General features: G+C 38.2%; 1 protein-coding gene across 4 annotated transcripts in view; it reads right to left on the reverse strand.

Moving 5' to 3' along the window:
- SPG11 (SPG11 vesicle trafficking associated, spatacsin) overlaps positions 1–20203 on the reverse strand; it is a 57635-nt gene that overhangs the window by 35299 nt on the left and 2133 nt on the right. For all 4 annotated transcript variants that reach the window (XM_054042712.1, XM_054042711.1, XM_054042714.1 and 1 more), the window contains exons 3-15: positions 19591–19818; positions 18079–18277; positions 17310–17447; positions 14188–14645; positions 11020–11165; positions 9992–10124; positions 9431–9586; positions 7070–7248; positions 6661–6837; positions 4541–4612; positions 3894–4021; positions 902–1080; positions 127–337 (exon numbers count right to left, since the gene is read on the reverse strand). In XM_054042712.1, coding sequence (XP_053898687.1) covers positions 127–337; positions 902–1080; positions 3894–4021; positions 4541–4612; positions 6661–6837; positions 7070–7248; positions 9431–9586; positions 9992–10124; positions 11020–11165; positions 14188–14645; positions 17310–17447; positions 18079–18277; positions 19591–19818 — 2404 coding nt within the window. The remainder of the gene's footprint in view (positions 1–126; positions 338–901; positions 1081–3893; positions 4022–4540; positions 4613–6660; positions 6838–7069; positions 7249–9430; positions 9587–9991; positions 10125–11019; positions 11166–14187; positions 14646–17309; positions 17448–18078; positions 18278–19590; positions 19819–20203) is intronic.

A 20203-nucleotide genomic window follows, 5' to 3' on the forward strand; every position in this document is an offset into this window, starting at 1 on the left:
TTAAATAAAAATACCACATCATTAAAATTAAATGTATATCTACGATTTTACACACATACATTTCTCCATCAGATTCTGGTTCTCCAGAAAAGGTAAACTTAGTATTAACACAGTGAGGACACATACCTAGCCAACTTGTCTAATATTTCATTTCTCATATAGGTGCTGCATAATGTATTTTGGTCAATAATATCTGGTGTCAGAGAAGGCCAGTTAGCCTGTTGAAATGAGGTATGACTATGTGGCTGGGATTCTTCAATCCATGAGCAAATGTTAAGCCAATCATGCTGGGATGTCAGATACATCCAAAGAACCTCAGGATTACAGGACTTGAATTCTGTGTTTAAAAAAAAAAGAAAACCACACACACACAACTTTAGAGTAACAGTGAATCCCTTTATAGTCGCATATGTACACCTTGTGAATGGATACAAGGTTTCTTCCTTTGCTAATACAATGCTAAATTCAATACACTGTCATAACTAGTTAGAACTTTATGGTGGAAAAACAAAATGCTCCAATATAAGAAGTTTTCTGGAACAAAAAACATCATGCAAGTCTTTCACAATCTAATAAATTCTTTTGAGAAGTCCTTTTTAGCTAGCCTCTTTCCTCTATTCCCCAAAGCATCAGAGGGTAGACTGATTTTCTTGCCCACATTCTGAAGGCTGGTTCAGACGAATTTCACAATTTATCTGAGTTTTTTCTCCCAAAACACAAATTAACCTTTCCTCATACTGGAACTGCGAAAATAAAGTGAACCTGACTCTGAGCCTCCGTTTTGCTCATCCTGAACTCACCACATCTATGCTCCACCAGCCCAAATGCAATTCAATGCTACAAAGGCACCTTTAGTTTTCAATGTTTAATTTCTTCAACTCCTTAGGCCTGGAATACTTGCCTTCATGTGATCTTTTGGGAAGAAGAATCATTTCCTGAATATGCTGATCCCACCACTGACCCCAGTTTAACATAATTCTGTGCTCCCTGTTGTGAATCTGAGGTTTGTCACAAGTCAAGAATGTATCCAAAACAGCTGTGTGACTGGACAGATCTTGTTCTTTTTTCCAATTCCTGAAACTGGCAGAAATATTTACCCATTAAGATGTTTTACTAAGCTTCTTACAAACTGTAGTTCACAATATTGATACATTAACAAATTCATTAACTCTTTGTTATTTATAATTGTTAGTGGTGCTTTACAAGGGATACCAACAAGATCTGTATCTTCAGAAAAGATTTGGGGAATGCTTATAATGTACTAGTAGCTTCAGAACAAATGAATGTAATGCGGGGGGTGAGCTACTTAATTGCTAGGCACAGTAGTAAATATTCAATGCTGTAAAAACTGAACTGAGATCACAGGCACTGTAATAAGCGTGCTTTATAATGAATATTATATTAATAAAGCCTCTTAGCGTGTTCTCATTTCAAAGTTCTGTGGTTTGCAATATTATAGAACACTCATAGCGTTGAAACAAAAATGATTCACCTGAACAGCAACACTAATATTTAGGGAATGTGTGTTCCAGCCTACCATTAAGGAACTATCACGAGAGAAGATAAAAATTAAGAACCAGATTGTGAACCCCATAATGTTCTACTTTTTCATAAAATACTTGAATAGTCATTTTGGGGGCAGAGTGAGGATGATTCTATAAGCCCAATGATTAGGGCTCTCACCTGAGATGGGGAGACCTGGTTTCAAGTCCCTGCTCCAGAGCAGGGATTCAGATCTGGGTTTCCCACTTCCCAGGTAAATGCCTTAACCACTGGGCTAACAATTACACATGGGCACAAGCACTACCACCGCCTCAGGTTTGTGAATCTAGCTCTTCATGGCCCTTGCTTTTCTTAAAAATGCTCAAAATATTTTGTTCAACCCAAAAATGAAGTTTTATTTTTCTGACTCTTTCGATTTGCCAGAAATGTAGTTTTGGTTCATCCTGAACTGAATAATTAAAAAAAAAAATCTTTTTCAGAACTGCCAGCAAACTGAAAAGTCAGTTATTCACACTGCACTAGCTCTAGTAAAGGGTTCACCATGTGATTCCAACATTGGTAGAGCACCTTAGTCTGTACTGGCTGGTGCCGCACCTCTCCCGTGAGTGCTGCAAACAGCAGTATTACAGGTAATGGCAGAACCATTGGTTTTAGTACAAGACATAGATGGATAAATGTTTTGCAACACACAAAGACATTCACCGAATGTTACAGCTTACAGAACTCTCATTAGAGGTTAACAATGGAAGAGTCCTATTAAGTCACTGAGCTCATCTCTCTGCCAGTGCAGGATTGTTCCACATGGTAGTTACCCACAGAAGTAAAATAACTAAAAGCCAAAACACTTTTTTTAAATTAACTGCCATCTATTGTGCCTCAAGCAATGAATAAAGAAATATCATAATATAAGCAATGCATGCAGTAGGCCTTAACATGTCCTTAGTTTGGTTTCATATACCTAGTTTATCAATAGTATAAATTTCATAGATTCCAAGGCCAGAAGAGATCACTGCGATCATCTAATTTGGCCTCCTGCATAAGATAGGCCATAGAACTTCCCCCAAATGATCCACAGAGCAGACCTTTTAGGAAAACATCCAATTCTTAATTGAAAAATTGCTGGTGATGTAGATCCTCTATGACCCTGGGTAAATTGTTCCAATGGTTGATTACCCTCATTGTTAAAAATGTACACCTTGTTTCTACTCAATTTGTTTAGCTTCCACTTCTAGCCATTAGATCATGTTATATCTTTGTCTGCTGGACCTAAAAGTTCATTTTCAAATATTTTTTCTCCCTGTAAGTACTCATCCCTTAACCTGCTCTTTAAGCTAAACAGACCTTGATCATTATAAGGCAGGTTTTCTAATTATTTAATTGTTCTCGTGGCTCCTCTCTGAATTCTCTACAGTTTATCAACATCCTTCTTGAATTACTGACACCAGAACTGGACTCAGCAGTGGTCACACCAGTGCCAAACAGAGGTCAATTAATCTCTCTACTCCTACTCGAGATTCCCATTTATGCATCTAAGGATCACATTAGTCTTTTTTTTCCCCCACCACTAGCAGCATAAGCCACTGTTTTATTTACAGTAGTGGTGACATAAAAAGGCCGCCACTAATTTGACAGTAAGAAGTAGGCCTGGCAGATTTTTTTTTTTAAAGAATTGACAGATAATATCAATGTTTATATATTTAAGGGATTTTTTTTTAGATTTTTATTTAAATTTTCACAGTTACCAAAAGCTATGGAGGAGCCAGACAATTATTTAATGACAGCAGATGCTGAGATTCAAAAAAAGCTTTATGAACCACTAAAAATACAAACGGTCAACATCACATCACAATAGCCACAGTAAGTATCCTTAAATCAACAAATCGTACCTATTTTTACTATTCGCTTACTAGTCCATTTGTAACAAGCCTAATTCCAAAGTCTAAATCACTGGATTGTGACTCTAAGAAGTTCTCAGGCAAAGAAAGAAAATGCAGCTTATCTGTAAATTTCTATTATGATCGATGGAAATATTTTTTGTTGGTTTGTGTATACAGCAAAATCAACATTTACTGATATTTGCCCATTAAAAAAATTGTCTCCTTCTAAGACTAATAATAGACCGAGAGTAGTCTGCAAAGATTTTACACTAAGTTCAGGATAACAAGGGTCCTGTCCATGAAGAAAATAATCAACTTCCAGATCTCTTAAAGACACTTCACACTATGTAAAAGGAACCCCATGACACTGTAGTTGGAGAATTACAAAAGTCCACATTTGTTAGCACAGCAAAACCTATAGAATACACATCTCAGATTGCCATTGTTCTTAGCATATTAAAAACTGCATCGATGTTGTTCATTTAAGATAAAAAGGCAATTAAACCATGTTACCTGGAAAGAGGCTGAATCACTTTATTGTCTTGGAAGGATCCTGAATAAAAGTTTTCAACCTGATGCACAAAGTCTATCACGGTCTTCTCTTTTTCAGAAAAATAGTTTTCTTCTTGCAACACTTTCACCTTTGAGTAAAATTAAAATACTACCTTTGATCACAAATATATTTCACAAATTATTGTCATGACATAAAAAAGAATGTAATCTTTTTGCTGACTTCTTTGATAATAAAACATTAAGACAGAAGTGATTCAGGGGGAAAGAACCTGAGGATCTGTGAGTGCAGTGTGTAACAGACTATGGGAGAAATCCTGGCCCTACTGAAGTCAATATGAGAGTTTTGACAGCGACTTCAGTGGGGTCAGAATTTCATCCTGTGTATAAAGTCATGCAAGAAATACACCTGGGACAGGATAACCTGTCACTTCAACCAATTTTAACTTCAACTGCAGAAGGCAAAAAAAAAAAAAAAAAAGGCAATGACAAATCTAAGACAAGTGCCTGGTTGCAGGGGGCACAATAGAGTTTGTATCAGATGGGTTTTGGAATAGCAAAGAGTGTGTATTCTACATACAGATGTACAAAACGTTAACTGTTCTGTGCAACTGATAATGTAAGTCAGAAAAGCCTTTTTCTCCACTTACCAACAAGTTACGTATGTTTTTATCAATAGTGTAGAAACATATCTTGTGCAACTGCTCTTTTACATCAAAACCCTATAAAAAAAATCAGATTTCCATTATAGATCACACAGTGTAATACAAATTCTATATGTAGAAGTAGTTTTCATCACTCAAGACAGAGCACATATTTTCTTTCATAAGCACAGCATCTTCAATATGTGCATCATAATATTTCCCTCCACAGATCAGAAGAGAGAGAATTCAGTACTTCCATTTCCCTAGTCTGCATATAGCCAACAGAAGTATTGCAAATGCCCTGGGGCCTGTTTGAGCTCTCTAATCCCTTTGGATATAAAATTTATATATCCAGCCAGCTGTTAGTGTTCAAGTCCAGAAAATGCACGCCCCTATGTATACTAAGCATGGGTATACTGAACTCAAAACATAAGGCAATAAGTAGAGAAAGTTTTTATGCCATAATATTCTGTTAGCAGTTTCTCTCACTAATCACTAATGGGTAATGCCGCCCCCCCCCCCCCCCACACACACACCCCTGTGGAATTTGGAGGCAGGCCACTGTTGGTGCTGGAGACATCAGGACTAAACCCTACTCTTCATCTCAGGCCATGAGAAAAGTTCTTCCAAAGGTGGAGAAACCCTCCACCAATTGATTATTATTATGACAAAACCTTGATCTATTAATTAAACTTAAAGCAATTACATGTCTAAATAAGTCTCCCTTTAGAGAAAAACTTTAATTGGTTACAAATTATATTCCAATCATTTCCCAGAATACGGGAGGGCGGGGGGTGACAAGTACAATGAAGAGAAAAGTTGCTAACGAAGAAAATTATCTGGTAACAAACATTTTTATTCTGCTGCACAACTTCTATCCTCATTCATCACTAATGAGAAGTAGCAAGCAATGAATCACAGAAGTGGGGGGAAAGGATAAGCAGAGTTATAATTATTATAGTAGAATAATAGGTAGAAATGGAAGATCCTCCCATTTAAAGCAAGCGCATTATAATGTAAGGAATAATGTGGGAAACATTCTGTTCAAAAATGCCAATTCGTCTAGCAAAGACTTCTGCGGGAACATATTATTTTGACAAAATTTTACTTGGGGAGAAAAAAATCTAAACAATGCTTTTCGATAAGGTTGAAACAGAATGTTTTAGTTTTCTGTTTTGAAACTACTTCATTTTGAATTTTTTATATATTTTAGATCAGATAAAATAAAAATTAACAATAGTGGACCACCTCTGAATTCCACAGATGGAGTGTCATTAAATGTTAGTCTTGAATGAGAAGAGAAGCTGTGCAGCAGAAAGACAATGAAGATACCTAGATAATGTAAAAATGATTAAATTGCATTGGGACAAAGTCATCTCCTATGAGAACACTCTCTAATCCCATTCCTGAAGTGCTTTAGCTTGCTAAATGTCTGTCCCTCCGAAGAGTTCTTATGCATTTCACTTCTCTAGAAAGTCTTTTAGGGGCTCTACGACTAAAAACCCACAAGGAAACCAGTAAGAGTCAAGGAAAAATTAGGATAAGCTGCTTCCTTTCCCTCTTCTGCCAGGAGAGTTCTACCCAGCTTCTTGCTATGAAAGTTATTACACTGGCAACTTTCACTTCTTTGTAGATGCATTTTAGACTTGAAGGTCTAGGGGTTTTTTTTTTTTGGTTTTTCTTGTTTTTTTACTCAGACAAAACAGACACTGAAAGAGCAAGGAAAATATAAAGAAAAACATTTTACTTCTCTTCTATACACACCTAGTAGCAGCATATTGTATCTAAACACTGCAGGCAGAAAGCTAGGTTAACTGTATTTAACAAGCTATTAACAACTCCTCATTATTCAGTTGAAAGAATTGTCTTTATATTCTTTCCTAACCATTATATCTGCCATAAAACATTCACAGCATATTACATAAGAGTTTTGAAGGACTGTTAGTGGATAATTTTTCCTACAAATAATGTTCATTAGACTATTTAATATTCAAAATAAGTTTTTGTGTAATCATAACAGCTGTGGGAAGCTAAGAAAAAACCCACTTCTAACGTACATTTGTTTGTTTTTTAGCCATAAGGAAATTCTTTCAGATTTATCAATATTGTAATCACACATCACTCACCATATTCCTTAGGAGTTCTGAGGCCTCTTTGACATTGCCCTTTAGAAGACTGTCATAAACAAGTTCAAAACCTATTTGAATCAGCTCCTGAAGACTCTGTGCAGGGTTCTGATTCACTCGGAAGAATGTCTGAGCCTCTGGTATTCTGTTGTTTAAAATGGCCTCAAAAATAACTTGCTAAAAGAAAAAAAGAAAGAAAACAAAAAAATTTCTACAGATCTGTTCTCCAATAGAGATTGCAGGCTATGCTGCTTATGATCCTTGTGCTCTTTGTTTTGAGCAAATATAAACCAAGTTTATTTAATTTTTGCTTATTTTGTCAGTAGTTGGAAGATAACTCCATGCTGATCATTTCCTTTAATACATTTCATGAGAATTTAATATCCCCAAACTGATTATTTGTTTTTACCTCCGGAGTGAGCGTTTCCCACATTTGGCTTTGTTCTGTTCTGGGAATGTCTTCATCAAAATCACATCTTATATTTATGAGATTTCTCTGCTTTCGAGGAAACTTTATCATAAATGTTCTAAGTTCAATAATGTAAGTAGTTAAAATATCCACACATTTCTGCAAGCACTCATCGAGTTCTGTAGGGGACAACAATGGGCCACTTGAATAAAAATGAACACTACAGCACTAACCCTTATAGCTCATTAAAGTTTAGCATTTATCTCTGATCTCAATGATCACAAAGCACACTAGTACAAACAGAGACCCCAACCTGTGTGGGCAAGCCCATGATATCAGTGGTGCTCCACAAAGGCCCACCTGCATTGATTTGACTGCAGGATCAGAGCCCTAATTTTTGACATTAAAGTTATACAGTATTCAACCAACTCTTATTTATAAAAGTTACCTTTAAAATATACGAACATTTTAATATAACATTCAAGTGCTACTTAAAGTTAAGGCTACAATTTAGTCATGAGTATTTTTAGTAAATTCATCGATAGGTCACAGGCAATAAACAAAAAGTCACGGCCCCTGACCTGTCCATGACTTGTACTATAAATACCCATAACTAAATCTTAGGTGTTGGGGGGCGGGGAGCTCCAGCGGATGCTGCTGCTGCTGCTCTGGGGTGAGGTGGGGTGGGGGGAACTCTGGCGGACGCTGCTGTTCCTGGCGGAGAGGTGGCCTGGGACCATGCTGCTGCTCCTGGGGGGCGGCCCGGGGCCCTGCCGCTGCTGCTGCTCCAGGTGGGGGCAGCCCAGGACCCACCGCTGCCGCTGCTGCTCCAGGCAGGGGGCGACCCAGGACGCCGCTGCTGCTCCTAGACCACTGCTCTGGGACAGCAGAGCCTAGGACCAGCTGCCCGGGGCTGTCCGAGCGGCAGCTGGAGCGGCTGGCCCCGGGGCCACCCAAGCTTCTCCCACGGGGTCAGCTGCACCGGCCGCTGCAGAGGTCACGGTGATTTCCGTGACAGACTCACAGCCTTACTTATAGTGCATAACATGTTACAATGACTGTCATGGCCTCCCCATGGCTCTGTGCACTACTGCACGAGATCAGAGTTCAGTTTCTAGGTTATAATCTCTTTTCCCCCGGCTGGCATGAACTACTAAGCACTCTTGAGACAGGAGCTCAGCCCCAGGGGAAGGGAGAGTGAGCCAATGTGTTGGTCCAGGGTTCTCAACCTTTCTCTTTCTGGGGTCCCGCCAACCAGGGCCGGCTCCAGGCACCAGCTTACCAAGCTTACCCGCCGAATTGCCGCCTCAGATCGCAATCACGGTTTTTTTTTTTTTTTTTTTTTTTGGCGGCTGCTTGGGGCGGGCAAAACCATGGAGCCGGCCCTGCTGCCAACATGCTATAAAAACTCCCTGGCCCAGCGGTGCCACAACAACTGTTTTTCTGTATATCCACTAGATTAAAAGCCAGGCCAGCGTTAAGGGGCAGCAAGCCGGGCAATTGCCCAGAGGCACACGCAACAGGGGGCCCTGCAAAGCTAAGTTGTTTGGGTTTCGGCTTCAGCCCCAGCCCCACACGGTGGGGCTTAAGCTTCGGCTTTCTTCCCTGGGCCCCAGCAACTCTAACGCTGGCCCTGCAAAACTCCTGTAGGTTTTGGCAGACCCCCTGAAACCTGCTTGCGGCCCCCCAGGGGGTCTTAGACCCCTGGTTGAGAACCACTGTGTTGGTCCACAACAATCCTTCCAGTTGATATGGGGGTAGCATTTACAGGTTTGAAAGAGTCCTACCTTGTTCTCTTTGGCTAGAAAGATCACGACACAAGGCTTTGGAAGTGGGATTGTAACCTGGGGAGCAGGGAAGGGAAAAGTCTTCCACCCAAGAAGAAAGGAGCAGGGGAAATAATACTTAGCTACTTTTGGAATTCAGGATTAAGAGTTTACAGAGATATCAACTCTTATGTTACACATTGGCCCTTTTAGGGTCTGATCCTGCATCCTTATACATGCAAATCTCCCACTAAGTTCAATGGGGGTTACACATGAGTTAGGGCTGCATGATCAGACCCCTACTGGCCTCGAGCTTGGTCAGTTATTTATCTTAGTTATTTCAGCTGACACGTGCATCTTATTCAGCCTAACTTTTCATCTCCCCCTTCCCTGTAAATATGATCTCTGATTCAATCTAATTTCCAGCCCAAGTTCATTTGTGAGAGTGAGAATCCTAAGAGTATAGTTTTGAAAAACTTAGAACCTGTGCACAGAGTTTGGGAATCTTAAAAATAAAGATGTGCTATTTAGTTCTTCCTCATGGAAACAAGGCCAGATATGTGCTACTATGTTTTATCCATGTTAGTAATCTTACCTTCTGTGTTGCTAAAAATCTCTCTGATTTGTTTGTTAAGGAAAGCCAAGGTAAGGTTTAGCAGCTGCTCAGAGAAGTGTTTACTCTGAGCTTCCAAATCATTTTCTCTGATTGCTGAGCAAAGTAAATCTAAAGCTGGCTTCAATTCTTCCACACCTATAATTATATAGGAAATTAAAACCACACACACAATAAAAGATGATGGATCACATTACATAACAAGAATTAAACTAATAGGCCAGAAAGGTAAATCACCTAAATCTTTTACACTGTGTTATTAACCCAGTCACACTTTGCAAATACACCACTTTCTTTTCACATTAAAAATGTTTAGTGTAGCACAATATTGGAACACAGCCAAGCAGCTTAAATATTGAAAGTCTTGTACAAATTTTCTCTCATTCACTTGTCGGGGACAAGCCTAGACTGAGTATTGCCATCCAAACATACACCAGAGTGGGAATAATTGAAATGGCAATTTGACCTAACACAAAAATAACTACCTACAAATAAAAAGCAATTAAATTGAAATGTTAATGTTGCTTAAAATATTTGACTTACTTCTCAAGTAAAATTGGGGTGTGATATTGGTAGATTGCTCTGGTAAGGAACAGGCTGTAGTAAGATTGAAAAGATTCTCTTTGCTCTTTAAAAAGAAGTCAACTGTGTCTAGCTGACGGTTCTCCAAACCAGCCTAAAAGAAAGATGCAAACACGCAGTCACAAATATTCTAAAAAGGTGCATTGGTGAATTAATGCTAATATTTTTTCTTTAAGTTCAGTGATAATAAAGTGGAAGCATATGGGACAGAAAAAACAAAGCAATTTAGACACAGTGTCAATTCAGCAATGAATATAATATCTCATCAGGGTTTAAAAATAAATAAAACTTGTCCAAGATCCAGTTCTGAATAGTCAGACACTTACTAAGGAACTAGTGTAGGTCGACAGTTTTAAAGGTCCAACATTTTACCAGCCATCAGGACTTTTAACCAATGCCCTCATCTAAAAGATGGAACTGCAGCCTTGAAAAATTCTAGAGAGACAAGCAGTTTGTTTGTTTTGTCAGGCAAGTAAATGTTAATGTTGTGCCTGAGCTTATAAATTTTCATACTGGATCTGTAAGGCTGAAATAGTAAAAGCAAAAATCTAGTACTAGTGACTTGTGAAATATCAACTGTTAAAATCATAGGAAAGAGAGAGTTGTAAACATGTTGATTTGGCAGATCAGTACAAATGCTTTCAGGACCAATATTTTTCCATGCACTCGTCCAGGGCTCTCGCCTAGGAAAAAAAATGTCACTCTCTCTACAGTATGTTAGCCTTTACTTCACATTTCCTTATTTTCTTGGATTTTTAATGCTTGTTTTTTTAATAACTACAATATTCTTGTACTCTGTTTTTTTACCCTTAAGTGACTGATACACACTTACACATTCTTAACCTTAACTCAACTTGTTGTGGGGTTTTTTGTTTGTTTTTTGGACTGGTAAAATCATTATTAATGATGAGAGACTAAAATAAGTTACTTACACTACTTTAAGGACATATTCTCCTGACCTATAATAGATAAACTACATTTTATTTTACCTCTAACGCATGTATGGGAATCGAACATCTTCCCCACCCATTGAGATGACAAAGAGAATCTACAATGCCAGCATTTCCATGGATTATCAGTCTATTCAAGAATTCCTCTTGAGTTAAACCAAACAGAATCAAGGAGAGTCCATGCTCTAAATAAAAGAACCAAAATGACAGTCAATATATTGTTTACATTTAATATTTTTAAAACTGGACTTTCCATCTGTGATGCCCCTTTATGCCACTGGCAAAGGGTACATCCATCACACTGTTGTTAGAATATGTAACCAAACAACGTCCTGTAAAGTATCATATACCTGGTGACATGCGGGTCATGAATATCATTGTGTGATCTATGGATGGGTGGTGTACACACAGTTATGTAGGTGTGCTGGAAATATGTTCTTAAAATAAATTGTGGAAGCAGCTGGTAATTAAGTCTGTCCTAGTGAAAGGAATGTGGATTTACCTGTCTGCACAGATCAGGCCAACAGGCGGATGAGAAAACAGCATGGCTTGATTACAAGCCAAGAACAATGAAAGGCCATTTACCTCCAAGGTAAACAAAGTGATCAAGCCAACTGAGAAAGCAAATTGACCAGAAGATGAAGAAGTGGCGACTTGGCACCTGCACCCCAAAGAACAAGCAACCAGGGAGAAAAACTTTGTCTGGCTTTACTTATCAAAGAATACATGTCAAAGATTTTCTGGACCATCAAAGGAAAGAGAGGGAACTCCTTTGTTATCCATCACTTTGGGGATGAAGGGACCAAACACCCTCTGGTTCTGTGATTGGAGGGTCCTCCTGCCTGAGGGGCTGGAGATGCTGATAGCTTGATGGAAGTGAGAAAGCTGTGTAGGCAAAGACTGTAGCTTGCTAAAGTTCAAGCGAGATTTTGTTTTGTTTGTAACCAGACCTGTCGCTTTCTCTTGCTCAGTATCACTTAATCTATGTGCTTTGTTAATAAATGTATGTTTCGTTTTACTCTGACCCATCTCAGCGCTGTGTATTAAAGTAAGTGGGGTCTTCAGGTAAACGAACAGGTTGGGGTGTGCACAGTCTCTTTGGAAGCAGCAGACTTGGTCATTTCTGTGGCTGTTTAGTGATAGAAGCTGGATACTGCAGAGACGTCTCTGGAGAACTTGGGAACTGGGGTGCACTCAATGTCACCTGCAAGGCAAGGTTATGGCTGGCAGAGCCTTAAGGAATTTGCTGGTGAGACAGACAGACTGGTGTGGCTGGGAGCTGACACAGTTGAAGCGCCAGCAAAGCTCTCTCTTGCTGAGGCAGAGAGGTAACACAGCAGCTTACGGTTCCGGGCTCTTTGAGGAGAGAATGTCACACCATCATCTTTTCACACCCATCTTACTAATTTTCTTACGACTTTCAAAAGAAAACATCTCTAAACTCACAACTTAAGTATATAAACATCAAAGTTACAAGGTGATATAAATTCTCATACAAAAAAATAAGTATTTTAATCAAAACTAAAAATACATGATACTTGCATGACAATCTAGTGTCCCATTCCTGAAAGAAACCCTCATGTCCAAACATAGCAAAGAAATCAGTCATAAGCAAAATCCTTATCCACTGAAATATACGATTACATGTGCTCATGTCCAGAAGAAGCAGAAGAGAACACAAGAATGTAGTTTGAGTCAGAGAATCAAGTGACACAGCAGAGGACCATTGTTTGGAAGGCATCCTGGGCAGAGTGATTTACCTATGTAAATATCCATAGAATCTGTGTTTTATGTGTGCAGTGTTGTTGTAGCAGCCTTGTTCCCAGGATATGACAGAGACAAGTTAGGCGAGGTAATATCTTTTATTGGAGCAACTTCTGTTGGTGGAAGGTACAAGCTTTTGAGCTTTCCTTCCTCCTTATCCCTTCCATCAACAGAAGCTGGTCCAGTAAAAGATAATACCTCACCTACCTTCTCTCTCCTGGTACTAAGTCAGAATGATTCACGGATTCAGATGAAAAAAAAACAAACAATCATTGGATTAAGGTCAAATTCAGATATTCAAAACATAAGATTCTCCAGCAGATAAAAGAATGCATTTAACAAACTAGTTAATACGATGTACACTATACTAAGAATATCAGTTAGTAGACAGATTCAGGTTTCATAATGAAGATCCATGGAGGCAAGGAAACTCACTAAGCACTCCATGGAGCTTGCGTGTGTGACCTATGAGGAAAGCATGAACTACCTGCTTGTGCAGCAATTACAAAAGGCCCATTCCTAGATCAAAAGAGGCTGCCACTTGCTCACTTTGCAGCAAAAGTAAAAACATCCACGCTGAGGGTAACATAAGGAGAAACTAAGGGAAAATACAGGGGAAACAAAGCAGCCAAAAAAGAAAGGAAAAATGTACTCAACAGAAAGACCCCAATCTGATTAAGATTCAGGGTCACAGGCCATGAGTAGGTTGCCAATCCTCCAGGATTGGCCTGGAGTCTCCCGGAATCGGCACTGATCTCCCGGAGACCACTGAAAGCAATCCAGGAGATTTTAATAGGATATTTTAAGAAAATGACATTACGTCATGTTGGGGGGAAAAAATCTCCTGGAATAGCTTCAGTCAGAGTTGGCAACCCTAGCCATGAGGAAGGGCCCACGTTTTATGGGCCAAACTCTGCCTTCAAATATAGCACACACAACTCCCAGTGGAGTTTATATGAGGTGCAAATGTATACCTCAAAGCAGGATTTGGCAATAAACTTTTCATGAAGCCCCTCACTTACAACAAGACATATGATAAATCGCTGTCTTTGAAACAATGTTCTAAATGGCAGGGTTTAAAATAAAGCATAGATTTAGCAAATATAACTGTACTTCCTATCTAAACCCTGAAAATAAAATTGGACGGTTATAGATTTTTCTATACAATGTAATTATTCACTATAATTGGTGAATTCATACTAAATCAGTATATGAAAAAATGACAAACTATGCACCAATTTGTTTAATTTACACATACTGAATTTCTGTTAAAACAGGGCCACAAAGCTATGGTAGGGCCCTATATGACACTCAGCCTCAGCAGAAAAGCATTATGAATTGGGGAGAATCATATTAGGTAGACAGGGGAAGCATATTGTTAGTACAGATCAAAATGTTTTCAACAGAAGTCTTCACCATATTAGTTAAAACCAAAAAACTCACCTGTCTGAATGACACACAACTGCTCCTCTCCACTGCAATCCACATAAATACAGTTTTTGCCAATGTGATAATATGTAACATCTTGTGTCTCTAAGTCCCACAGAGCAACAATCAATCCTTTATCACCTGCTGATAATGCAAACAGTGCACTAAATCCCGTCACAGATTTACACTCAAGTTTCATCGTTTCTTCTAGGCCTCCTGGATGGATTTTTTTCCATTGTCTTCCTACGTCATTGATATTTGCATAATCTTTCTTTGTTGATTCGGAAAGGATATAGACAATGTCTTGTGGTATGGAGGACAAGATCTTCTCAGATGTCTCACAGATTTTATAATCATAATGTTCAAGATGGGGAAGGTACTGATACCAAGGTAAGCCAATGTTAGACACCAAATTTGGAGAGTGAGGTCTCTTTGACGTGTTATATAGCGAGGACAAGTGTGCTTTCCATGACCTCGAGAAAGAGAGAAAAACGTACAACCACCAAAATCATGATAATGAAAGTCATTTACAGGCTTCAATTTTAAAAGGTTACTTTGACCAAAAACCATAAACTAAGATTTATGGACAACATCCAAAATCCTGCACCCAAAATACTGGCAAAGTAATCTATCTAAAACTATTTTAATACTGATTATTTACTTGGTGCAACTGAGTTGTATGCTTACAGCTACAGTAGCTCATAAATTTCACTAAGTTCAGTGTTGATCTTTGTTTTTAATTTTCTCATAGAATTACTCAAGGACTTCGTAAGGTTTTTTGGTAAATAAGACATTCATTGAATCAAGAGAACTATTCTGACTACATAAAGCTGTTACAGCTTAAGATTTAAGAAGTTAATATTAATAGTATATTGTTTATCTCTAAGACTAGCTAAACATCATAGTTAAAATACAAAAATTAAAATACTACATGTGAACAAGACACATTCAGACTATTTTTATTTTAATTCATTGAAGAAGTCAACAAGCATGTGGACAACGGGGATCTAGTCGATATAGTATACTTGGACTTTCAGAAAGCCTTTGACAAGGTCTCTAACCAAAGGCTCTTACGCAAAGTAAGCTGCCATGGGATAAGAGGGAAGGTCCTATCATGAATCAGTAACTGGCTAAAAGACAGGAAACAAAGGGTAGAAATAAATGGTCAGTTCTCATAATGGAGAGAGGTAAATAGCAGGGTCTTTCAAGAACTTGTACTGGGACCTGTGATGTTCAGCACATTCATAAATGATCTGGAAAAGGGGGTGAATAGCGAAGAGGCAAAATTTGCAGATGATACAAAATTACTCAAGATAACTTTGGATTTAACTGACAGTGAGGAATTACAAAGAGATCTCACTAAACTGAGTGACAAAATGGCAGATAAAAATGCAAGTAATGAACATTGGAAAACATCATCATGTAAAATGATGGGATCTAAATTAGTTATTGCCAGTCAATAAAGATCTTGGAGTCATCATGAAGAGTTCTCTGAAAACATCTGTTCAATGTACAGCGGCCGTCACAAAAGCTAACAGAACGTTCGGAAGCATTAGGAAAAGGATTAGATAAGAAGACAGAAAATATTAAAATGCTGGTATACAATGCCATGGTATGCCCACACCTTGAATACTGCATGCAGTTTTGGTTGCCCTTCTCAAAAAATGATATATTACAATTGGAAAAGGTGCAGAGATGGGCAACAACAATGATTAGGGGTATGGAACAGCTTCCATATGAGGAGAGATTAAAAAGACTGGGACTGTTCCGCTTAGAAAAGAGATGACTACAGGGAGATATGATAGAGGTCTATAAAATCATGAATGGCATGGAGAATGTGAATAGGGAAGTGTTATTTACCCTTTTATCACATAATACAAGAACTAGGGATCACCTGATGGAAATAATAGGCAGCAGGTTTAAAACAAACAAAAGAAAGTACTACTTCACACAATGCACAGTCCATCTGTGGAACTCTTTGCCATGGTATGTGGTGAAGGCCAAAAGTATAACTGGGTTCAAAAAAAGAATTAGATAAGTTCCTGCAGAATAGGTCCATCAATGGCTATTAGCTAAGAAGGTCAGGGATGCCACCCTATGCTCCAGGTGTTTCTAAGTCTCTGACTGCCATAAACTGGGACTGGACGAAAGGGAATAGAACACTCAGTAATTACCCTGTTCTGTTCATTCCCTCTGAAGCATCTGGCACTGGCCACTTTCGGAAGACAGGATACTGGTCTGACACAGTATGGCCATTCTTATGGAAGAGGATATGTATTCATCTATGTCAAGCATATAAAAAGTTTTGCGGGGTCTTGTAATAGGACACGTCTGTCGGTACTGTTAAAATCTAAGTCAAAGTAGTATGACAAGGACACTATTGTCTCAAGGTTGGTTAGTGGCCTATGGAAAATGGACTAAGACCATCTAATTAATTTCCTAGCAGTGACCTAAGGACCACACGATTTTTAAACTAAGATGAGCTAACAAATTTGTGCACAGCTGATTTCAGAACTTGCAAAATTTGTAATTAAAATTAAGTAATCTAGTAATATTTGAATCACCTAGATCAGTGGCTCTCAACTTATTTGATTGTGCCCCCTTCTTTGTGTCTGTAGTTTACGCCCCCTTCTCCCAGACACAAGTACATATACTGATAAAAAAATCCCTAACATGCAACTCTCACTAAATATTAAAAACAGTAAGTCATTGATTCAAACAGAGCCAATGATCTATTGTAATAAAAGCAAAAACAAAACTCCGATTGCAGTCAATGCTTACAATTAAATGTGCACTCCGCATCGTAGCAAACGGATTAACGTACAGATGGCAACAACTTTGTATAATACTATGGAAGCTTAACAGAAATCCGTCAAAATGCACAGTGCTATCTAGAGTCAAATGCACAGCGCCATCTGAAGGAGGACCTTGTATGTCTGGAGGAATCAGCTTTGCTAGTTATTCATTGCTGTGGGTAAAATGTGCGCAGTTTTTTCCTAAAGCTTCTCACGCCCCCTCAGAATACATCCCATGCCTCCCCAGGGAGGTCTGCCCACCAGTTTGAGAACCTCTGACCTCGATTATGATGCAGAAGGAACTGTCACTGCTTGTGTTAGAAGGTATTTCTATTTACATACCTGTCTGTCCGGAAAGAAAACCTCGTAAGTTTCATGCTGCAGTCAGAGCTAGCAAGGTCATCCTCATCAATTCCTTCCAGTCGTGTCACAGGAAGATTTTGAAAAATTTTCTTACAAAATAAATGCCCAGGGAATTCTCTGCAAATAGAGATATTAAAAATAATTTAAGTTACACCTCCTCCAAAAATTGTAATGACTATTTTTAAAATGCAAATTTTTATATTTATTCTATAAAGTCACAAAATTATTCTGATGAAAAACTGGAAGATAATATTGCAGAGAAGTGGTCCTCTCTCTAAACTCAACAGCATTTCATATAAACGCATTCACATAATACAATCCCAGAGTATGATTCTGCAATCCTCTTTCATGCGTGGAATTCTTGCAGGGTCAAATCTTCAGTCAGCAGTTATCAAATAGAGGTGGTAAATTTAAATTGCTAGGCAGTTCCAATATAATACCTGTAGATACTTGAAGGAGCTGCTACTACCCAATGCTATCTGATATCCTTCGCCTCCTATAGCAATAGTACATGAAGGCTATTTTTCTGCTTGCTCAAGTGGAAGAACATATGTTGAAGCACACTGATTTGCAAACTCTGAAGAAACATGATTTTTTAATATGCTTTTACTATATCTCAGGCCCAGTCCCTACCCAACTGGAAGCTAATGAGAATTTGCCTTCTGATCGCAACAGATGGAAGTTTGGCAATAATTTAAAACTAGCTAGCCTCATAAAAATTTATTTTAAAATTTTGCAGCAAACATACCTGAAATACAAATTTAGATCAATAGAAAAGGCATAATTAGAAGAATTAACGATCACAGCGACATTGAGATCGTGCGACACCTTTACTGAAGTGAGGGGAGATAAGATGGTTGTATTCTTGTTCTCATCATCCACATTTGCTTGGAAGAGTGCAACGTCAACATCTGCTAGATGCACACCATCTACTGTATCAAATATGTCTTTACACCAAAGTCAAAGAAAGTGACAGGTTTCAAACTATTCAACAAGCAAACAATACATAACAAAATAGGACAGTGAATTTCTTGTCCTTTGTTTCCCAAGGCAGGTGTATATATATATAGTCTTCAAGTTCTTGCACAGCAAGGTATTTATCATTATTAATTTGTTATGGTGTTTTTGAGTAGCACTCAAAGGCCCAATCAGGATTAGAGCTCCATTGCGCTAGGTGCTGTATAAAATGCAAAGTATGACGTGTGCCCTGCTTCATAAAAAGCTGACAGTCCAATTTAATTAGAAACTCTATGCCAACAGAGCACATATTGAACACCGTTTCTATATCCACTCTCCCTGCTGCCCCAAACTTCACTCTTCGACAATATGTGGTTTTGATTATAAAAGCAAAACTGTGCAAAGTACAGTTTTAATTAGCAATGACTAGAGCAGAAGAGGTCTTTTTAAATTTTGGCAGTACAAATTGCAAGGTTGTTGGAACAACAGACTGAGTGGACTGAAGTTGAAGTAAAACAATCTCTCTGAATAGTAATTAACGTAATCAATATTGGAGTATTGGTGAGAGGCTGCTTGAAAAATGTTCACAAGCCTGTTTTTGAATTCTGGACAACAGCTTGGAGTAGGAGCATTAACAAGAAGTCAGCCACCAAAAATGATGCAATGGACTCCAGTCTCTCATGAGAAATTGTACCACTGCTATTTAAGCAGGACAACAAGCTACAGAATTTGCTCAAATCTGAACGACTGTATCTAGTTGTCTTGGAAAGTACAACCTATAAATTGCTTTAAACAAATATTTTGAAGTTACTAGTAAAACCATTAGGAATGTAATTAAAAATCAATTAAAATCTAAATACTATTAAAAAACGCTAGACCTCTCTAAACGTGCATTCACATTTTTTTGGCAATTGCTTATTGCAAAACACAGTTGGAAGAACAATGGGATTATTATACAGTGTAAGAAAAATTAGCTGGGAATAGAGATAGCTGAACAGTTTGTGAAGCAAATGGCTATCATCCTGCCACAAGAGACCGAAAAATTAGCTTCTACAGTGTAATAATGAAGCTCCACTGGCTTGGTGAGAACTTGTTGGTACCTGTACTTCAGCTTTTCACACTGAACTATGCTATTACATGGACTAGATGGATGAAATAACTTCAAAATAGTGAGGCTTGAATTTCCTTCACGAAATTTGTGTTTAATCCTCAAAGGGTTTCAAGAAATTTTTTTTTCTTCACAGGATGACTTTACATTTTTTGATCAATTATATTGGGAAACAGTCTCCATTGCAAAGGATACATATCCAGCCAGAGTTATCTAACAAAAATAGAACCCCTCTACAAAAGTTCACATCTGTTATTCTTTCCAAAGCTTGTGGAGACAAATCAAGGATAAAGCAGTCAAGTGCCTGTAATTCTGTATCTTCTCCAGGAAACTCAAGGTGCACAAGAATAAAGTTATTCAACAGTAGCAAAGATGTGTTCTTTTTAAATGACAGAATCCTCACAGACGATATTGAAGAAAGACCTGTAAAATTATTTTTAAAGAATCAAGTTGTTTACATATCCAAATTGGTAGTTTTGATTGGAGAGACACTTTATGGCTTAAATTCATTGTCTTATCCTTTTGATCAATGTAGTGTGCCAAGATCACTGAGGTCAGAACAGTTCCAAGAATAGCACTAATTTGTTTAACCAACTTCTACTACACAAAGCCAACATGGGGAACAAACAACATTTTGATAGGCACTAAAAATACTAATTTTGAAAATAAAATATTTTAGCAAGGAGACTTCAGGGCGGGGGATCTTAAAGTTATTTAATGTATCAAGGCCCCAATCCTGCAAAGATTTACACATCTGCTTAACTTTATTCAGTGACTTCAACAGGCTAGTCACTGTGTAAAGTTAAGT

Source organism: Malaclemys terrapin, chromosome 10 (assembly GCF_027887155.1).
Source record: "Malaclemys terrapin pileata isolate rMalTer1 chromosome 10, rMalTer1.hap1, whole genome shotgun sequence".
NCBI classification, from domain to species: domain Eukaryota; kingdom Metazoa; phylum Chordata; order Testudines; family Emydidae; genus Malaclemys; species Malaclemys terrapin.